Genomic DNA, 20,944 nt, shown 5'->3' with positions numbered 1-20,944 from the left:
TGTGATGTCTTTTAAGACAACCTCTGTGTGTTCCAGAGATGTAACAAATTTTCTCTTTCTTGTAACAAATTTTATTAATCAGTTTTTGTGTCTTACTATCAGTATCACTGCCACTCCCCTAATTTGTGTCAATCTACAGTGTAGATTTTTTTTGTCCTTTCCACCAGTTGATTTAAGTAATAACAATAAAAATGCCTATTAAAGACCTGTAGGTGCTGTGACAATTTTAAAATAATCTAATACCAACAGCATAACCCCCCCCAAATGATATTTAAAAGAAACAAATTTTAAAAAAATCTGCAATTGGTAAATAGGCTACATAATTGTTCCTGCTCACCTAGGACTGGGAACAAGCCTTCAACCTCTACACAAATGCTGGCAATTGCAAGAGAATTAATTGAAACAATTCAGTGTTACCAGTTATTCAAAGGAATTTTGAAAATGCAGAGAAGAAATCTTGATGTGTGTTTTTTTTACTCAAGCTGAATTTATGTTAAGCAGGCTGAGTAAATCACTGCCTTGTCTCTGAAGAGCAGTGATTTTCTGTGGAGAAATGTGTTACTCCTGGGTCTGTTGTGAGCATGACTGTTCCCTCCAAGCCTCCTGTGCATGGATGTACACACTGCATTTGAGACTGTCAGTCCCCAGCTGGCCGTGCTCTCCCCAGCCTTTTATCAATGATTTGTGTGATTTATGTGTAAACCACTCCAGATACCCGTGCTGGTTAAAGATAAAGCTCCTGAAGTTTGTTTTCTCTCTATGGATATGTCTGGCTTTGATATGTTGATCCAGCTGATGAACTGTGAGATGAAAGTGTTTTTGCCAGGTGTGCACTTGGATTGCCTCTGAGGAGTAAATCATATCATCAGCCCATAAATGAAATGTAAAATTGTAAAAAATATTCTAAACAAAGGCTACTTCAGAAAAATTATATTTCCCACTACCTCATAAAACAAATAGTGAGCAAATAATTGTTGGAACTGAGGTGGGTCTTCGGCAGAGCTTTGGTTACCGTGTTTGGGACATGGTGAAAAAATTATCAACGTGGATCTGCATCTTGGCAATGTTTTGAACTGGTCATTCCTTATGTTAGATGTATACTCTGTAAAGCAAGTTTCACATCAATTTCTATTGCTGCTCAGTACACTGTCTTTAATGCTTTTCTATTCTCCTTTTTAGATGACTGTAGCATTAGGCTTTCCTAGGCCAGCACATAACATATTCCTTCCTCCTCAGTTGCTATTTCAATTATAGAAACCAGCAGATGCGTTTAACCATAGATGCCCTAATTTGTGACAGCTTAAAAATTCTGGCATTGCTTTTGGCTTGAACTGGTCCTGCTACCAATTAAACCATGACGTGAAGTGGAAATAACCTTGTTTCTCAGATGCTAATGACTACCTGGGAGACTACATTTTATAAGGTTCTTCTATATAAAGATAATTCTGCTTGAAACTTCTTGTGTCATACAGGAGTAGGAAGAATAGCATTCAACATTGTGCTGCTGCTTCTACCTGTAAAGTGTTAAGGATACTTAAAGTAAGATTTTAAAAGCATATTTTTCTCAAAGACATTTGAAATTTTTTGTGGGAGTTAGATTCTTTTGCCTTTCTTCCACATCCCATTATTCTTTCTTTTCTCCTCAATCAAGTGTTAATGAGGAATTCAGTTTAAAAAAAAAAAAATGCGGTGAGGATAAACAGACCTCACAGGCTCCTCATTCAGCTCAGCAGGGCACTGGAGCTCAGCTATCCTTCATTTCACAGTGAAGATGATCAGTTCTGGGTGAGCATTTCAAAGGGCAGGGGGTTTTTGAAGGTGCTGGGCAGGATGATGGATGGCTGTGCCTGTCGTGCTGTGTCCTGCGGAAATGGGGCCGGGCGGCTCAGGGGCTGCTCAGCTCCAGCCTCTGCTGGGAATGGCTGGGACAGGGCACCTCTTTAATAAAAACCTCCAAAGCGTGCTCCTGACGAGCTGTTCAAGGTGTTCTGGTGACCTCTGCCTTAAATTTTGGTTTTGTTTTTGAGTACTGGGGTTGTGTGCTGATGTGTGCGTTCCTACCACGGGTTAAGAGGCCTGGGGAGGTGTTTGTTCCTGCTTCTCTGAGATGAATGCTGTAATACTCCTCAACAAGGCACCGTGACTTGATTTCGGTGTATTCAAATCACTTGGGACTTTTGAAAGATTTTTACCATTTATCCTTTTGGATATCCTTTTTTGGGCCCAGTGTTCTTAAATTCACCTTGCATTTTTACAATTTTTTTTTAAATATTTCAATTTTGTATGGATAGCATCTTACTCTTTTTCTGAATTTTCAATATTAGAATTCCATATTTTCTTTTATCACACGCTTAAGATTATTCTGTGTGTTAGTAACCATCTCCTTTTTTTCTGATTTGTAATTTGTTGCCTAGGAACAGCTGATGTCATCTGTGGTAAAAGTGCTATTGTAGAGTGGAAAAAATCTTCAAAGCAAATGAGAATTTTACTCTAGTTTTAAAAAAAATGGCTTGTTGGTTTTTTCCCTTCTACATTTTGTTATTTACATTGTCTGTTTGTGATGTTAAAGTCTTCAAAAAATGGGAATGGCCTCATCTTGCCTATTCTACTATTAAGGTCAATCACATCAAAAAAATACTTCAAATATAATAATCCAAATACAGGAGCCCTTTTGCTTTAGATTTTGGTAAAATAACCTTCCAAAGATGAACATAAAATACACAGAGATGTTAACTTTACCCAGTGATATCTCATTTACAGCTGATATGGGTAACTACAGCACAAAAAGAGTGTCTATTTCAAAATAAATACTAAAAGATTTTATAAAGGGCATTATTAGGAAATTACCCTGCCATCTCTACAGAAACATCAATCATTTTGTTCAGATGGTGTTGCTGGTGCTGTGACTGCAGAGGGAGCCAATGATCTGATGGAAACAACATTCCTATTCCTGGTCGAGAAATGTCAGGACTTTGTGTTCCTGTTTATTGCATGAGAGGCCACATCAAATCTCAGCTAAAAGGAGAAAGGGAAGAGCTTATTTTGATAATATTGCAATATCTTAGTGGAAGGAAAAAGGACATGAACAAGATCAGTGCAATTATATAACATCTGAACCTTCTGAAAATCTTAATTAAAAGAAATAGGTTTGTGTTATTAGAGGAGGAGAATATCCCAGTACCTGTATCAGTACTGGGGTGAAGTTTAGCTCCTATGAATTGGTAGCAAACTGTGCCACCCTGCAGCTCACTGGTGCCTGTCCTGTGGGTGCCCCACACCATCACCACTTAGAGAGCTCCAGGCCTCTTCCTAACGCATTTCTCTGTAGCAATTTTTCCCTTGGGCTGAGGCCAGCATATCATCAACAGAACACAGAAGCAGCAAACTGAGATGTGGCCACCCACAGGTGTGGGCAGAGAAAGGGTGTGGGGAGATCCTTCCAGCTTGGAATGGTGGCCCTCTAGGACTGCCAGAGGCAGCTTTTAAGAAAACATATGGAGGCAGAATTTCCTTGCCAAAGCATTATTAACAATCCCTGTTGTTTCACAGTTTATCTCCTTCAAAGCCTGGAACCCAAACATTTCCCATTTCTTTGCTGGGTGCTGTCTTGCCATTGCTTTGACTGTCCTGCTTCCATGCAGCTTGTGTATCCAGAAACAAACAGTGGGCTCTGGGGACCTCCTGCTGTTTGTTTTAACAAATCTTTATTATAGGTCTGAAAACACTTCCAATATGCTGATTTGTACTATTAAATCTAGCTCTGCAGCTGTGAAGGCGTGGCTTTGTTACAGATAGAAATGTGGTTATTTGTCCTACTCCCATTGATTCTCTTACAAATCTTTGCTTTAGGTTATTGTAAGTGAGACTGGGAGATAGCTGACTGTTTCTGGGCAAAGAATTGGAGGAACTCTCAGGGCTGGAGAAAAGACAGGCTTCCAGGCATCCAGCCTGTCTATCAGTCTGAAACAGTTTGAAACAAACTTTCAGGAGCATCAATTTGTCTCACTATCTGTGGAAGTTCAAATATCCTTTTCTTTCAATTTTCTTTTTTTTTTTTTTTTTCTTGAGCTTAATTATTCCTTTGCTCTTTCTGCAGATCCTAGAAGAAAGTATCATGTAAGGCTGCTGGCATATAACAATATGGAAGAAGGTTATCAGGCTGACCAAACAGTCAGCACTCCAGGATGTGTCTGTAAGTGTTGTAGATGCATGAAGAATTTATTGAAAGTTGAGGTGTTTCAGGGTCCCAGCAGCTCTGTGTTTTTAACTTCTAAATAATCAATAAATCCAGTGTAAAACAGAGTACAAGGAAGATATATCAGTGACAAATACTGCCTTAGTCATCCTGCAATTGAGACAGTGTCCTGTGTTCATGAAGCGCAGTTGAAGAAACAAGACAGCCCAAGCACATTTCCCTCCCTTGCTGAACTATCTGCATCACCTAACATGATGTATTCCTTATCTTGTGAGAGATTTATCTCTTTTTCTTGTCTTTTCTGATAGTTTTGACTTTATTTTTGAGTAAACAATTGGGATTGCAGAAATAACATGGGACATGTTGGGCTAGGAGGGATCTCTAATAGTTTAACCAGGTTCCTGGGTGTGAGCACCAGCTGGGTTAGGGCAGATTTGTATCTAAACTGTGGGCTCAGACCTTTTTGTATAACTGGTATCTGTATACAATGCAGTAAATAATTCTTGCTCCTGTTTTGTTTCAAACAGCTGTCCGAGATCGCATGGTGCCACCCCCGCCACCTCCTCACCACCTCTATGCCAAGGCTAACACCTCATCCTCCATCTACCTTCACTGGGGAAAGCCTGCCTTCACCTCTGCTCAGCTCATCAACTACACAGTGCGCTGCAACCCCGTGGGGCTGCAGAACGCTTCCCTGGTGCTCTACCTCCAAACGTGAGTGCAGCGCTGCTGGGGGCTCTTGGGTTGCCAGGTCCAGATCCTTCCCACTCAGTTTCTACTCTTCCTGCTCTCTTTTAATTTTCTTTTACTAGCAACAAATGTTATTTCCATCAGAGGACTGTGTCTTGCCCATTGGCTCCTAAAGGTTTTTTAGGTTTCTTAAGATATATTCATAGAATAGCTTCGTTTTCTACCAGTGATCCTTGTGTTGGATCATCGGGTGAGCTCTTGATTTTTGTAATGTCTTTTTAGCTGTCTCAGTTGATTTTAATTTTAAGCTCCTTTTCAACTACACAAAAAACAATACCTATTTTACAGGTAGCATGGTCAAAGATGGGACTGAGTCCAGTGTCTGATTTTAAGACTGAAAATGAGAATTTTTGAGGGGTTGAGCATTTCATTGTGGGAATGCCACATTCCTAAGTGTGTGGCACCCTGCCAGGGGAAAGCCAAGTAAGATTGCTTGCTTTGCAGAGAATCAGTGTGTGAGGCACAGAATGGCTGAACTGGGAAGGGAGCCTGCCCTGGGCTGCTGCTCAGCCTCTGCCCAGCTGGTGTGGGAGCAGAACACTTCGCTCCATGCTGGGGGCTGTGGGGCTGGTGAGGGAATCCATGCGTGCAGCTCCCTCAAAACTTCAGTTTACTCAAGCCTCTAAATAAGAAAAATGCTGTCTTATAGGATAAATAGTTTCCATCCTTATATTCATGGTTTTCTCTTCCAAGAACACATCTGCTGCTGTATAACTCCCGGCTTAACGATTAGACACAGTATAATCACCATGTAAAGTTCTTAGTGTGCAATGTGGAGCATAGCAATGAGTGCTGCTTTTTGTGACAGGATGAGGCTATTGCAAGTACTGGTTACTGCCCCTGCAGTACAGAAGATGAAAACACTAAATGAGATTTAATAAAGCAATATCTGTAGAGTAAGACCATTTTAAATTGAGATTTAATCTTGAGTGGGGTATTATCATCCAGTATTAACCCTGGCATATATGAAAGATTTCCCTCTGCCCCAGAATCAAAGTAAAGTGAAAAGTCTACAATTGACTTTGTGATCAAATTGTAAACTGCAGTATTATAATTAATAGAATCAATTCTGCAGTTATAAATTACTAAATATTGCTACCAGATGAGTAAGGAGCATTCATATTCATCCCCTAAACATGAGGTGTGGAGGCCATAAGTGGAAGGGGATGTTGCCCATGTAGCCTCTGTGTGTGAACTGGGAAGCAGATCCAAGAGCCAACACCAGGTGCCTTGTGAGCTGTGATGCTGGTTGCAGTTTGTTACTCCAGCTTGAAGCACAGTGTCCTATGGACAGAAAGAACTGAGTTTGGGATACCTGCTGGTGATCCAGCCAATAATATTGTTTGTGCATCAGCTGTTCAAACAACATTTATAAAAACTTGAGTTCACATCAATTGACAGCAGACATAAAATGCTCCTGAGAGCTCCAGGGATGGTAGAATTACATTTCCAGGTAGGCAGCACAGATGTGCCATGTGTCTGGACTTGGACTGGTTTGTCCTGTGTTGAACTGAGAGTGGGAATCTACCCGTGTGACTGAGACATCTGATTTGGGGATCTTCAAGTCAAACTGCTGCTGTTTAATGTATTTTATTCCTTCATCTGTCCAGGTCAGAGACTCACATGTTAGTTCAAGGTCTTGAGCCAAAAACCATGTATGAATTTGCAGTTCGATTGCATGTGGACCAGCTCTCCAGTCCTTGGAGTCCTGTAGTGTACCACACTACCCTCCCTGAAGGTAAGGAACCAGGAGAGGGATCCTGTGGTTCTAAAAGGAGTGTTCTGTAAACCAAATGGCCTGAAAATGTGCTTATTAATTTTAAGCTGTGTGTAGGAGAGGGAAATCCTTTCCTCTGAGACACAGATAGTGCTCTTCTTGGTGAGAGATAGAAAAATGCTAGCAGGCAAATCCCTGTTTTGGAACTGTGAAATTCTTTTTCAAAATCCACCCTAAATCAGCATTGATTTTTGTATAAAGTGTGATGCTTTCACTAGTAGCAGCCACTGAGTAGAAATAACTTGAATAAAAACTTTAAAATATGTATTTATGTATTGAAGAGGCATGGCTGATTCATAGGCATTTATGAAAACATATTTTAAACCCCAGAAGTTTTGGAAACTAAGAATATTACACATCTACTGGCTTAGATGCTGGTTTGATTTACTGTCAGCTTGACAGGGGAAAATCCACACCTGCAGTTTCATGTTCTCACCAAAGCAATGTTTGGGAGGTACTTGTTCACAGAATAATAAAGTGGGGGGTTGTCAGTAACTGTTGCTTTCTGGAGTTGAGGGGAAAATAGGAAACTTGCTTTTACAGAGTCTAAGCTATTGACCAGCTCAGAGTTAACAGGAGAGTGTCTCTGAGGAGCAGTATGTGTTTGTTTCAATGTGGTTTCTGGGATGTAGCAGTGGCCATTAGGTCTGCACATCAGTTCCTTTCTGAGCAGTTTAATTGCATGTAAATTGGGTTAGCCTAATAGCATTGTGTTACTGTTCTCACAGCACCATCTGGCCCTCCAGTAGGAGTGAAGGTGACTTTGATAGAGGATAATACTGCTCTGGTTTCCTGGAAGCCACCTGATGGTCCTGAAACAGTTGTTACACGGTACACCATCCTCTATGCATCCAGGAAGTCTTGGATTGCTGGGGAATGGCAAGTGTTGCACAGAGAAGGTAAACTAAAATCATGAACCAATGAACTGGACAAACAGTGATGTTATTTATAAGATGTTTTGTTATTTTCAGCAACCTTGGACTATACTACTACATTGAATTATGAAACAAATCTATATAAATGTTCACATGAAAGTTCCAATTAGTTTAGAATTATTGCCATGGGAGGATGTATGAAAAAACAAGTTCATATTCAGAAAGTGATGGGAGAAGGGACTCTCTGTGCTGCTTTGGAGCTCAGTGTATGCTTGTAAACCAAAATGTCTTGTAAATCCTATTACATCCATCTTAGTTCTGTTGTAACCATGATTGTGATGGTTTCATTTTGTAAATGCACTCTTTCAAATCTCAAGTCTCTGAGATGCCTTGCTCTCCAGAAATGAATGTTTAAATGTGGCTGTGTGGGTTTATACGTTTCTGTCGATCACTGTCAATCCAGTTAGCTCCGTTTGCTTAATGAACTTTCTGCTACTCCCAGTCAATCACTCTGCAAATTCAATTTAACTCTGGCTCTCTTCTATTGCTGAGCCCCAGCTAATCTCACAGTACCTTGGGTATGCTGACATGAACTGCAGTCACATCTCTGTGATTAAATGTAGAGATAGTATAAATTTTTGTAGGCACATTTCTGAATAATACTGGGATTTGAAGAGCTGAATCAAGAACAGATTTCTACTGTAGCCAGAAAAAAATAAAAGGCATTTATTGTTCCATTGATAGTCAAAATAGACAGAGGTAGTTGAGAACAGATAATGTTCTAATAATGTCTTAAACCAGAGAGGAAAGCTCAGTGTTACAGAGTAAAGTCATGTGCTTGAGTAGCCTATTTAAGAGGATTGCCCTGGAAGAGTTACTGTTTTGTTGTTCTGTTTTGTTACCTGGCTGGAAGCTTAATTGTCAGCAGAGAGTGAGGCTATAAATTTTCTGTGGAGAATTCTAAAAACTTAATGAGAATGCTCTCACAGAGATTTCATTTCACCATCATGGAGCTGTTCTAGTTCAGAGCTGTTGTTCTTCGTGCTGCTCCTGAAGAGAGGACAAAGGACCAACAGCCTCTCTGAAAGGTGGCAGTGCCACTTTGCTGCAGCACAATGGTGTTTTGTCAGGCTGGTCTCAAAGAGAGTGGACAGCTGTGAAAAGTAACAGGAAAATTACTGTTAAGCTAAATTTGTGACAAATAACTAGTCTCTGAAATATCAGTCAGGTCTAACTACAGGGGAAGATTGAGCCCATGGGTTTTCACTATTAAAATTTTTCACTGAAACAGTAATTTAAATAAAGTTGTCCAACTGCATTGTTGGAAGAAACAGTGATATTGTTTAAGGACAAATTTACTGTTTATTTTTACTGAATGAAAAACCCAGCAGATTTAAATTCACAGAGAGCTTGTGTTTGAAGACTAAATCTTGTCATTCTGTTGATGATAAACTGTATTTGCTGCATGCAGCAAAGTGGCTGAATTGCTTTCAGATACATCGTTCAGCTCAGTCATGCCTGTGAAACTGAACAGCATCTCTGATAGTATTTCACCAGAGATTTCAGATGACAGGATGGCAATAACAGTAAACATTTTCATGTGTTCCCATACTGAAAGTGTTGGAGGGAATGAGCAAATGGAGAACTATAAATCTCAGTGTATTACTGTGCCCATTGATGCTAGAGCCACAAATTTTGCATTTTGACAGATATATTAGGGTCTGAGGCATGGTGTGGAATTCAGGCATCTTGACACACTAGGACAATCTGTCATGGTCTTAGTTAAAGTATAGATGGAAAAGTCTGTGAAAGGAAATTAGTATGTAGAGATAAAATTGGGCAAATACCAGTCCTGTGACAGTGCTTTCGTAGTTAATTTCAGGTAGAAGCAGGGTTTGTGTTCTTTAATGCATTTATTTTGATTAGATCAGTTAACCCTATGAAATAAATAACATTGTTTTGTCTTGATGCTAAACTTGTTCTGCAAAAGATTTGTGAAATCTCCATTCCATTCTCATACCTCCAGAGAAATCCCCTCAAATAAAAAAAAAAAATTAAAAAAAACACCAAACCAAACAACTACAAACCAACCCTGCAACCTATAAAAGCATGGGCTTCAGTTTCTGCAGGAAATTTTCTCCCAATCCACCCCCTAATTTGACTGAGCTTGTGTTAGGCCTGGCAAAGCCAGAAAATATAACTGCATTTTGGTGCTGATTCATGATGTGAGTTGTCTTCCAGCCACCTCCTCCTTCTTCCCTAGTTCTCTTCAAGTGGATCAGAAGTTACAGCCCTTGCACACTTGGTGTGCAGTAAATCACCCCCAAGTGCTCCCTTGTTTGAGCAACGCAGCAGATTGGAAAGGAGCTTGTGGCAAGGAGCCTGTGATATTGAAATGTGACCTTTCACCCTTGCTGGTGCTAAATATTACAGCTCCTTTGGTTACAGATACCTCACATTTTACTTCAAATGCTTTCAGCTAATGGTTTTGGTTTTTTTTTAATGGAAGAACTGAAACAGCTTTTGAAGTAGCTTCCTTTTTGCCAAATGTATAATCTTTTCAGTCGACAAAATAACCTTATATTTTATAGGTTCCCATGACACTATAAATTTTGACTTCTCAAACTGACTTAAAAAGTTAAAATTTTGATGTAAGTCTGAGAAACTAAATGGAATATAGGAAAATGAAGAGATAGATTTAGGGCTGCAACTAAATTTAATTTTAATTTATTTATTTTAATTTATTTGATTTTTAGAGCTGTAAATAAATTTAATTTTAATTTAGTGCCACTGTTAGGGAAATAAAAGCAGCATATTTCTATGGTAGCAAGAAACACAGGCATTTTAGAAATGATTTGGAATTCTAAGCAGTATTTGCAGTCCCTGAGCAGGCAAAGCTCTCATTGACTTTGATAGGAGTTTTGCCTGTCTAAGGACAATGCTAGTGAATCCTATTTATGTTCTTAATCTCTTTTCCTGCCTTCAGGGACTTCAGGAAATGAATCCCTAGCATATGAAAAAGACATTTTCTGTAATATTCTTAGTAGCACAGCTTAGATGCAGAGTAATCAAGGAAGCCTACACAGGTCTAAATAGGGTTTAATTTTGTTATAAAATCATGGTATGAGGTACTCTTGCAGAGCTGTCCTGTTCATTTAACTAGGCCTGAAATTTGATCAAGTGAACCTGGATTCTTTTGTAATGTCAATTTTCATTCACATTCATGGTACAGCAGGTGGAGGAGAGGCACACATGACATGAGAGAGGTTTAATGTTCTGGTTTCTCTGCCTGAGTCTGGTTAATGCTGGGTGCATCTCCTCGCAGATGTGATCACAACATAAAGGCTGTCACACTGAAATGCAGCTCTGCCAGATTTAGGGTTGGTGTGCTCTGTGTCACAGCCAATACTTGAATCTTGGTTTGGGGCTATACTGGCCCTTCACAGTGTCCTATGTTCAAATAGAATGGAGAAGAAACAAGGGATGAGAAGGCAAGCCCAGTGTTCATTCTCTCAGTGTATGCAGGGTAGAATGTATCAAAATAATCACAGTCCTCAAGCAAGATTTAGAGGTGCTATTGGGAATAAAGTATAGGTCTCAATGTCTAAATCTGAGTCTTTGCCCAAAGCTTTGTCAAACTGGAACGGTTTGTTGTATCTTTTCATAGGAGCAATGACCATGGCTTTGCTGGAAAACCTTGTATCAGGAAACATCTACTTGGTTAAAATAGCAGCTTCCAATGAAGTGGGAGAAGGACCCTTCTCAAATGCAGTGGAATTTGCTGTCCTGCCAAAGGAGACATCGGAGTCTAACCAGAGGCCGAAACGCTTGGATTCTGGAGATCCCACTAGTCAGTAGCAATGTTTGGATTACTCTGTCACAAGTACTGGGGAGAAAAGATCCCTGGTTGCTTTAGCTGTAGCCACTTTCTGGGTAAACCATTCTGTTTTATGTGAGGCAGTCCTAACAATGTAGCATTTTCTTCTTCTGAATGAAACCATTTTGGAATTTTTATCTCAGTTCAACTTAAATTTTCTTGCTCAGAAATGGAAAGTTTGCCTATCAAATGAGAATACATAACTGGTTTGAATTTTACATCAGTAACTTTGCAGCCAGTCTTCATTTCCTTTAAGTCCTTTATCTGGCTTGAGATACCAATAGGACTGGGTCTGTCCTCTTCCTGCCCTCCCAGGACTGCACTGACCAGACACTCCTCTGGTCTATAAGTTTTATTTTCAAAAGTTTAAAAATGTATGACAGAGAAGGCCTGGAAATCTCATTAGAAGGAAGCATTTGTCTCTGTGGTTGTAACTGCAACCCTATTAATTTCCTGACAGGGAGCAGGGGTTAACTCTTCTTATTTACTGAGCCTTTCTATGTTCCTTTTTGATACAGCTTATTCTGACTATTACCATCTGGACCAGAAATCAATGACTGGCATTGTTGCTGGGGTTTGCATAGCCTTGACCTGCATCCTTATCTGCATCCTGATCTTAATTTATCGCAGTAAAGCCAGGTATGTTTTTGTTCTTGAAGACTGAGCTCTTTTCCAATGTACTCACTCTTGGATGTGCCTTCTCCTCCAAGAGTGCCAAGTTCTCTGAAGTACTCTGTCTCTTCACCTGTTTCTACCAGTGTTGGAAACAAAGCACTTTGTTGGCTCTTCCTACTCTACTGGAGCCCCTTCTCCAAGGAAAAGGAGGAAGAACTCACAGAGTGAGTCAGTGCTGGTGCTTTGACAACTCAGTATGAGGCATGTTTCCAGCTGAACCCCAATTTTGGGTCAGATAAGCATGCTGCTGTTCATCACCTGCTCCTCCTGCTGAACCCTCCAGCCTGCCCACACCTGGCTTGCAAGGCTTTAACCCTCCAGCTGCTGCTGGACGAGAGGAACTCTCTCATAAAGGAGTTCCATGATGCAGATTTTAGAGCAGATCCATGATGCAGTTTCTCTACAGTGGTGCAAACCACTGTCTGTGTTTGTCATCAGCTTCTAGAGGGTATAAACTGGCCCAGTGACTCAGCCCAATATTTTGGGAACAGAATAAATTTAAGTCACTTGAAATAATAAATTAAAAACTCTCTGAAAATGTTTTTCAGTAACAAGGGCTTTTTAGCTTACATGCAGGAAAAAACATGGATTGGGAGATAGTCTCTGTGTAGTATGGTAGAAAGGTCTTAATGTCATTAGTGGTAACTTCCTCCAAGTAATATTACTAATCATGACAATTCCTGCCTGCACATAAGCTTGTAGCCTACTGTGTATGATTAACTGGAAGCAGATGTTATTTTTATCGCAAGGAATAACATTTAAATTCCATGTGAGTTAGGAGTATCACATAACAAAATGTAAATGCCAAGAATATACCAGGATGACTTGATTAATAATAGCTTTGAAGTTTATCCGTGTTTTTTTTTTTTTTTTTGGTATTGTATTCCTGTGGGTCAATTTTGTTCCTTCTTAACATTGTGTAGGAAAGCATCTGCTCCTAAGCCTGTGCAGCAAAGCGCTGACCAGCTGTCACGTACCAGCATCTCATTAGCCAGTCCTAATGATGTGGAGAAGAATATTGAAGGAATTGCAGAGAATGAAGAATCCTTATTGCCAATGATAGTGGGAAACAGCTTCATTGATGCTAAGGTACTGTGAGTTTTACTAACTCCCAGGTCAGAAATCTTCCTTAAGAATTTGTTGTAACATCAGAGTCCTTATCAAAAGTAAAATATATTTCCTATAAACCTTCAGGAGGCTGTTTTATTAATGGGACAAGCACAAAGATGGCAATCCAGGCTCAAATTTTCAAGACTTACCTGAAAGTTCAGCTGGAGATCTGGTTGAGACACTTGTCTTTGACTGTACTTTGCAGATTGCAGAGTTTGGCCCTGGCACAGCATCAAAGGATAAAGGCTCCACAGACTCAAGTCTGCTCGGTGGCCTCTGCTGAGGCGCATCTCTCCCAGGAGATAAGTGAGGGTCCTTGTCAGCACCTAGCTCAGTCAGTGCCTGTGCACAGTCTAGTCAACTATGGCACTAAGCACGTGTTAAGAAAAGTACTGTTTTTCCGTATATTTACTGGTAAGACAATGTTGCAGTTTATAAACTCATACTCAGTCAAATTATTCATTAGCCTGGATGACAGGGTGTACCAGGGCATGTGCAGAACCTTCAGTCCAGAAGTCCAGTGTGACAACACCACAGTGGCCTTTCTTTCACATGCAGGCATACTGAGTTCAGACTTGTTCTGTTCACACTGCAAACTGGAGTGCAGCTGCTCCCTGAGGATATTTGTGAGAGCCAAGAAATGGAAATGGTCCCAGCAGAGGCACAGACACTCCCTATGAATGGCCACATTCTAAGTGCAAAAGCAGTAGCTGGAATATTTTGCTGTGTGCCTGCACTATTGCAGCTTTGGGTCTGGACAGAAAGCTTGCCACATTTACTGGGTCTGTCCTTGACTTGTCTTGAGCAGATGGGTGCCAGACCACAAAAATGTCACTCACGACTGAGGCTTTGTTTGTCTTCATTTTCATATGGAACCAACAGATAGGAATAGAAGAATATTTTCAAGTATCTTAGAAATTTACTTTATTAAAATAAATGTCTGCATCTTCCTCTCTTGTAGGGAGGATCTGATCTGATTATTAACAGCTATGGGCCTGTCACAAAGACTAATGGCAAGAAAAGGTGGCTGTTCTTCCAAGATGCTAAGAAGACGAAGGCTGAGGAGGTAATTGCTCTAATGGGCAGAGATGCACAATCTTTACTGTAATACCCTCTTTGCAGAAGAAGATACCTTACTTCTCTGTTTATGGAAAAAACATTTAGTGGTCATAGTATTAATTGGGTACTTGCAGTTGTGTAAGGTTGATGGTGTTCTATCTCACCATAGTAAACTCTTTCAGAAATTCCATCTTCTGACAGATATTGTTATCAGGACACTGTGACTCTTTACAGTTGGCAGACACTGTAACTCTACTGTTAACTGATGGCTTACTTGTCTTTGGATCTGTGAGCAGAAAGATTTCTGTGTACCTTGCAATGCATGAACTACTTCTGTAGAGACTGTATAAATATAAATACAAATTAAATATGTATTTACAAACAAAAATAATATTAAAATAGAATCCTTTCCTACCCTGGCAGCTGAGAGTTTTGTTGGCTGAAGAGAAACAAATGAGGGAAACTAGATGGTATATCCAAAGTATAAAAGAAAAGAAAAAAAAATTGAGAAAATTGAGAACCTGAATAGAACTGTCTGCCTTTGGAAATTGTTGGTCTGGATATATTTGCCATTTGACTGAGAAAAAGAGCAGTTTAAAACTGAAGTGTTAAATCAAATCTGGAAAATTACTATGCAAATTCACACATATGGAGCATATAACCATTCTTCATTGCATTTTAACTTGTATTGTGCTCTTGTGTGTTTAAGAATTAGAAAGTCTTGATATCCATGTTGTAGAATCGTATTGAAAAATATTTCTACAAGCAGCTGTGTATTTCTGATGCCTCTATATGGAAAATATTTGCTGTCACCCAAGGAGTAATGCTTAAAGAATATGCACGAGGGGATGGGAGGGAGCTCTATTAAGTGTGTTTTTAAAATACTCTTCACGTCTCCCCAGTGAAATATTTTTTTATTAGCCATGCTTATCTAGAAGGATTATTTCATCTGCTGTGGAAAAGTGCGAGCAAGACTTGAGATTGATTATTTTTAAACTCCTCCAGGAAAGCCCTGAGAGAAGCATTCTGGTGGAATAGGAGACAGGAAATGCGGTAAAAATTCAAGTGATGGCTCAGCTTTTCTGAGGCTCTTTTCGCTGTGCTTTTCTGCAGCCACAGAGGCGGTTCGTGCAGGCGGTGTGTCTGTACCAGCCCGGGCCCGGCGCGCTGCTCCACCACGGCGGCTCCCCCGGCCAGCGCTCGGACTTCCAGGTGCCCTTCGGCGGTGCGGGTGACACGGAGCATTCGGCCAACAGCGAAGGGAGCCACGAGACCGGCGACTCCGGGAGGTTTTCTCACGAGTCCAACGATGAGATTCACCTCTCCTCCGCTCCGGGCGGCTCCGCTCCGGCCGGCAGCGACTCGAGCTCCGGGAGCCCGGCCGCCAGCGGCTGCACCGAGACCCCGCTGCTGCTCGGGGCTGCCCCCGGCCCGCTGCAGATCCTCCCTGCCCTGCCCAACTGAGCCCGGGCACCCCGGACACTCTCACTGGGTCTGTTCGAAGGACAATGAACAGCGAGCCAAAGGTTCATTGTGGAAAGCCTGACTAACCTAGCAGGTGATCCACAGTTCTGTTGAATGTTGGGGGTTTTTTTTCCTATATTTTGGTTTGTTTTTTTTAAAGCTCGCTCATTTTGAATGTTCAGTGGTCAAAAAATGTGAAAGGAGTGAAGATTTCTGACTAAAGTTAAAAATATGTCACTGGAGCAAAGGGAAGGCTGTTGGCCCTTTTGCTGACTATCTACCTCAGTTTGCCGAGAGGTGAACTCTGAATGGCGACTGCTTTACCTCATTTGTGTTCTAGTTGGTCTCAGCTATGGAACTGATGATACTTCCTAGTAGTGTTGTTTTATTTTGGGGTTTTTTGTTTTCATTTGCCCCTCAAGTTGTGTGTAGAGAGCGTGTGAGTGTGTGCGTGCATGTGGATGTACTCAGTGATCAGGGAGTTGTATAGGTTGGTGGACAAGATTGTTTAGCTGAAGCTCTGTCTTTAAAAAGAAGGAAACCTCAGAGTATAAAACGTTATGATTTCATGTGGTTGACATAGATTATGTTAAAAACTGGGAGAACTGGAACTTCCACCTATACAGCCACATGAAATCTTTTGTACCTCTTGATTTCTTAGACCCTCAGTAAGCCTAGGACAGTGCCTTTCCTCAGAAACCGGTGCCAGCAGCTGCTGGCAGGAAATATGCTGTATCCCTGGGGCTCTGGGACATGCTGGATTCCCCACAGTGGGACCAATATTGCCCCTGTATTCACAGTTAAGGTTAAAAATCATAGCAAAATCAGAAAGTACTCAGCATTTTCAAACAGCTTGGCCTTGCCTGAGAGTTATGGAATAGATAACAGTGCTGAGTATTCCAGTATCACAGTACTTCTTAGCAGTGGTGCCTTGCATTATATATTATGAAATTACTGATTTGCCTTATTCCTTTTTAGTATTCATGAAGTTCCTTTGGAGTACAGAAAGATGCCTTAAATCCTTCTTAGATATTTTAAGTAAACTGTAACATGAGTTTAAAGTTCATTTTTACCCATCTTTGAGTGCTGATAAGCAGTGCTAGCATTGTAGTATGTCTCAGAACTGGTGTTAGGATGCAAACCTCCTCCTTGCCTTCACCTAGTGTGCTATTAGCCAGAAAATTTAGCTCAGGGAATGACTTTACCTATATGCCAATCTAAAACTCTGATTAGGCTACCATGAGAAATAAAAAAGCCAGAGCTTTAGTTGAAGAGTCTGTTGAAAGGGGTGAGTACTGCTACTGCCTCGAACCCATGCAATTCCTGTTTTATACTACCTCCTTTAAAAAATTATTCTAGTGTTTTTTTTTATTTTGTTGTTGTTGTTTTTTCCTGTACTCAGGGAACAGTTTGTTACTTTTAAGCTGCCTCACGGAAACGTGGAGCAAACTGACAGGGTATCATTTTGTGTTTTAATAGGAGAGAGCGAGAGACAGGGAGGAGGCTGGAATCATCCAATGTTATAAACTTGCCTGTATCTATATCCAGTCCTCTTCTCACTCCTCCTCTTTCCCTGTTCTACTTTTAAAAAAGAAAGAAAGAAAGAAAAAGAGAAAAAAAAAAATTAGGCATATGTTTTTACTTAAAAAAATTGTTTAAAATATAATGTTGTGAGAAATCAACCATAGGAACTCCTGGCTGTATTTAAGTCTGTCAGAACTCCCACTGACTTTAGTGGGGCCAAGATGTCACCTCCAGGTGTGCCAGGCTGACTTCTGTGTTGCTCCTCAGTCAGAAGTTGTGGGTAAGCCCCACTCTGGTGGTTGGATTGTGCTGAGGAGTGGGGCTCTGGTTCCTGGAGCTCTTTCCCGTGAACTGTTGCCAGTCCTGGAGCACACAGTACACATTCACCTCTCCCTAACACTGTTGATTCAAATGCTTGAAGAATGATCGTGTACCAAAGATTTTCTGTGGAAGAGAAGGAAGCCACATATTGTCCAGAATTAATTGAACTAGTTAAAAAGCTAAGGTTTGAAGAGCTGAATACATTTTATTGTATAAGTAGTTACTAACAAAAACCAATAGGGATTCTTGATTGTAATAGCCAATTGCATAGGTGAGTTGTATGCTTCAACAGTTTTAACTACCTTGTTGTTACAAGAGCCTTTAAAGAAAGTTATAATGCCAGCAGATATCTCCAAAGAATTCCAAGTGTAATTTTTTTCTCCAGCATGTAGTTGATGAACAGTACAGTATTAAGAAAAATATTTTTTAACAGTTTTTTATCTACTTGCTGAAGAAAAAGAAAACCTTTTCACCAAAGATTTATTTTTGGTCTTGTCAGGCAGAATGTGTAGTGTACAGCAGAGTACTGTTTTTAGTTAGGTAAAGTGTGAATTAATCAAAACTAGAGTAAGAAAGTGTAACTGTAGCATGAAGTTTCACACTTCATCTTTCAGAGTAGCCTGTTGTGTTAGTTGCATTCAGAAAGAGCTGATATGCAGATGGTAACTGCTTCTCCAAAGACTTGTTTGCTGTAAGTACTGGCAGTGGGGTATAATTTGATGATCCTTGTTACAGGTAAATACAATAATCCTAAACTCTTCTTTCCAAAGACCTATTCTGTAGTTTAACCTATGGATAGTCTGAGAGAAACAGACTTGATATAAAATCTGCCAATCTTATATAGATGCTTGAAGTTCAGCAGCCAAAGATTTGAAAATACTCAGCATATTTAGAGAGCAGTGCATCCAAAATTGGATTCATCACTTAATGTTTTATGAAGGTACTTCTTATCAGCAAATAAAGAAAACCAAAGATATTTAAGGTTACCTCAGCATATAGGCAAGCTTAGTTAGGCATTAATTATTCTTTTTCTTTATTTTTATGTTAACCAAATATAAAACACTTCTCCAGAACCCAGTCTACATTCATGTGCTTCCCTTTGGCACAGTCATGATTTCTACAGAAAAAAAGTACTCTCCTCAAAAATTCATGGCCTAGTACTAATATATCACAAGATTTTGTGAGAGAAAATTTGTCTTACGATTGAAAATGCCAACAAGAAAAGCAAAAGAATATCCAGAAAAATTGTAGAAATTGATCATGTCTCTATTGAATTTAATAGCAGAATCAATCCTTCATAATTGTAACAGTGCAAAATTTAAAAGTTTAAATGCTTCATAGCCTTGAAGCCAATGCGTGTAATTATAAATATGGTCTTACAAATGATAATTTTTTTCAAAGTTTATATCTGTGGCTGTCTAAGGGAATGAGTTTTTCACTTTGTTCATTCCATTTGCCTAGAAAGAACTGGCAGTACATAGGAGGCAGACTGGTTTCAGGTTTTCCAGGTTGTTCTTCTAGGTTACATCTGTAGAAACTGGGTCCTGGAGAAAAATATATAATTTCTTAATTATGAATTTTACTAAATATGTTCTGGAAGATGAACATAAATGTGAAATTTAGTGTTACACTATGTGAATTGACTTTGTTTAAATGTAGTAAGAACTAAGGGGCCATGGCTGGTGTAATGAGTGTATGTGCAACCCTTGTGTTTTAAAAGTAAGCAAAAATGTTACCGCTGATGTGACTTGGAAAGCATCAAAACTTACAGAGGAAACCTCAAAACTGGCTTACTGTGGTGATGGTGTTTGTGAGAGAGGATCTGCCCTTCAGTGCCACAGCAAGGCCTGGAGCCAAAACTAATTACTCAGTCTGCCCACAGCTACGACTGTGTGCTTTCTTCATATTTAGCAAATACAAAGCACTGTCATCTTTCAGGAGTTATCCAGGACTGGGAATGTGTGTGCTGTGCAGGACAGGGCACATCACTTAGTTACTTTCTAATAGCTCTGCAATTGTAAGAGAAGCCTGAAAAATCTACATACCATTTTCAATAATTTCCTATATTAGCTCTCCATTTTTTGGATAACTGATGACATTTTTAACAGGAAAGGGTATCAACAGATTGCTTTGCCAGTTTTTAATTATTCTTATAGTTCATTCCCTCTCTGGGTTTAATCCCATGCTGTAGATATGAGCTTCATCTTGTTTGCCTTGTTCAAATCAGGGTCCTCATCCTGTTTCTTTTTAAGCCAATGGGAGAATTAATTTGTATTTCAGTTTGCATAGTCTGGACAAACAAAATAAGCTTTTGTTTGTTTTTTAAATCTGGACAGTACTGTTATTTTAAAAGGACAGAAGTCTTAGATGGTTAAAACTCCTACTGGCAAATGGATTTTTGTAAGGTAAGTCATCAGGGGTCCTCCCCATGAATCCAGTATTAGCCTGTAGTGAACATGGAGTATTTCAAGTCAGTTTACCTCTTTTTCATTGCAAATCAAGTCAACTTGAATGACTTCTCATTTGCTGCAGCCTGGGTGTACACAAGTATAGTTACTGCTGGCACTCAGTAAAATGCTATGCTGAGCAAACTCTGAGCTTTTGTTCACTTTATGATTTTTTTGTTCATTTAATGAAGTTCTTGCAGGGAAAAGTCCATCTTCTAACATGGGGAACATTGGTAGGTTTTGCAGGGCACTCCATGATTAGGCAAAAATCCCATTCATGGCAACCAGAGAGAGCTGCTCAGGTATAATACTGGTGGGATTTCACAGAAATCAATTTACTGACATTATTCTCATAAAATAGAAAGCAGGATTACACTTGCTAATTGCTGAAGTAGTAGTTCTTAACTTGAACAATTATTACACACTTGCCAGTTGCTGCAGCTGCAGCTCTGCTAATGGCAGGCAATCTCTAGAGCAAAGGGATTCCTGTCTGCAGGAAATACTGAGCACCTTTCTAAAATAACTCTATGTACTATTTTGGAACATGTGTTTCAAAACCCACACTTCTGCAATACAAGTCCAAACCCAAATCACTTTCTATTAATAGAGAAAAGAACACAAATACAGTTTGGCTCAAATGTATGTTAATTTCTTTGAAATTCCTCTAGATTTATGCTGAGCCCGCTCCTGAGAGACTCAAAAGGGATATAAAAACACGCTTAAGGCTTTGCTGTGTTGGGTCCTCTGGTTCCATTGGGCTCCTTCAAAAAAAGTTTTCAGCTTTTCATGGTTGCATATATTCACATTACATCTGCCTGGTGTGTTTTCAGTGAAGACTGACTGTATATGAAAAACTGATTTATATAAATG

At 39.9% G+C, this 20,944-nt stretch overlaps 1 protein-coding gene across 1 annotated transcript in view; it reads left to right on the top strand.

Annotated features, from left to right (window-relative positions):
* Nucleotides 1–15,782, top strand: part of PRTG (protogenin) — a 75,776-nt gene extending 59,994 nt beyond the window's left edge. Inside the window, exons 12-20 of the mRNA XM_058847071.1 lie at nucleotides 4,097–4,192; nucleotides 4,723–4,909; nucleotides 6,556–6,683; nucleotides 7,451–7,621; nucleotides 11,265–11,447; nucleotides 11,993–12,113; nucleotides 13,073–13,238; nucleotides 14,221–14,325; nucleotides 15,432–15,782. Of these exons, the coding sequence (XP_058703054.1) occupies nucleotides 4,097–4,192; nucleotides 4,723–4,909; nucleotides 6,556–6,683; nucleotides 7,451–7,621; nucleotides 11,265–11,447; nucleotides 11,993–12,113; nucleotides 13,073–13,238; nucleotides 14,221–14,325; nucleotides 15,432–15,782 (1,508 nt within the window). The remainder of the gene's footprint in view (nucleotides 1–4,096; nucleotides 4,193–4,722; nucleotides 4,910–6,555; nucleotides 6,684–7,450; nucleotides 7,622–11,264; nucleotides 11,448–11,992; nucleotides 12,114–13,072; nucleotides 13,239–14,220; nucleotides 14,326–15,431) is intronic.
* Nucleotides 15,783–20,944: the final 5,162 nt, after the last annotated feature.

This window comes from Poecile atricapillus, chromosome 11, assembly GCF_030490865.1.
Source record: "Poecile atricapillus isolate bPoeAtr1 chromosome 11, bPoeAtr1.hap1, whole genome shotgun sequence".
Classification (NCBI taxonomy): domain Eukaryota; kingdom Metazoa; phylum Chordata; class Aves; order Passeriformes; family Paridae; genus Poecile; species Poecile atricapillus.
The sequence above is the reverse complement of the archived record's forward strand: the minus strand, read 5'-3'. Positions and strand labels throughout refer to the sequence as shown.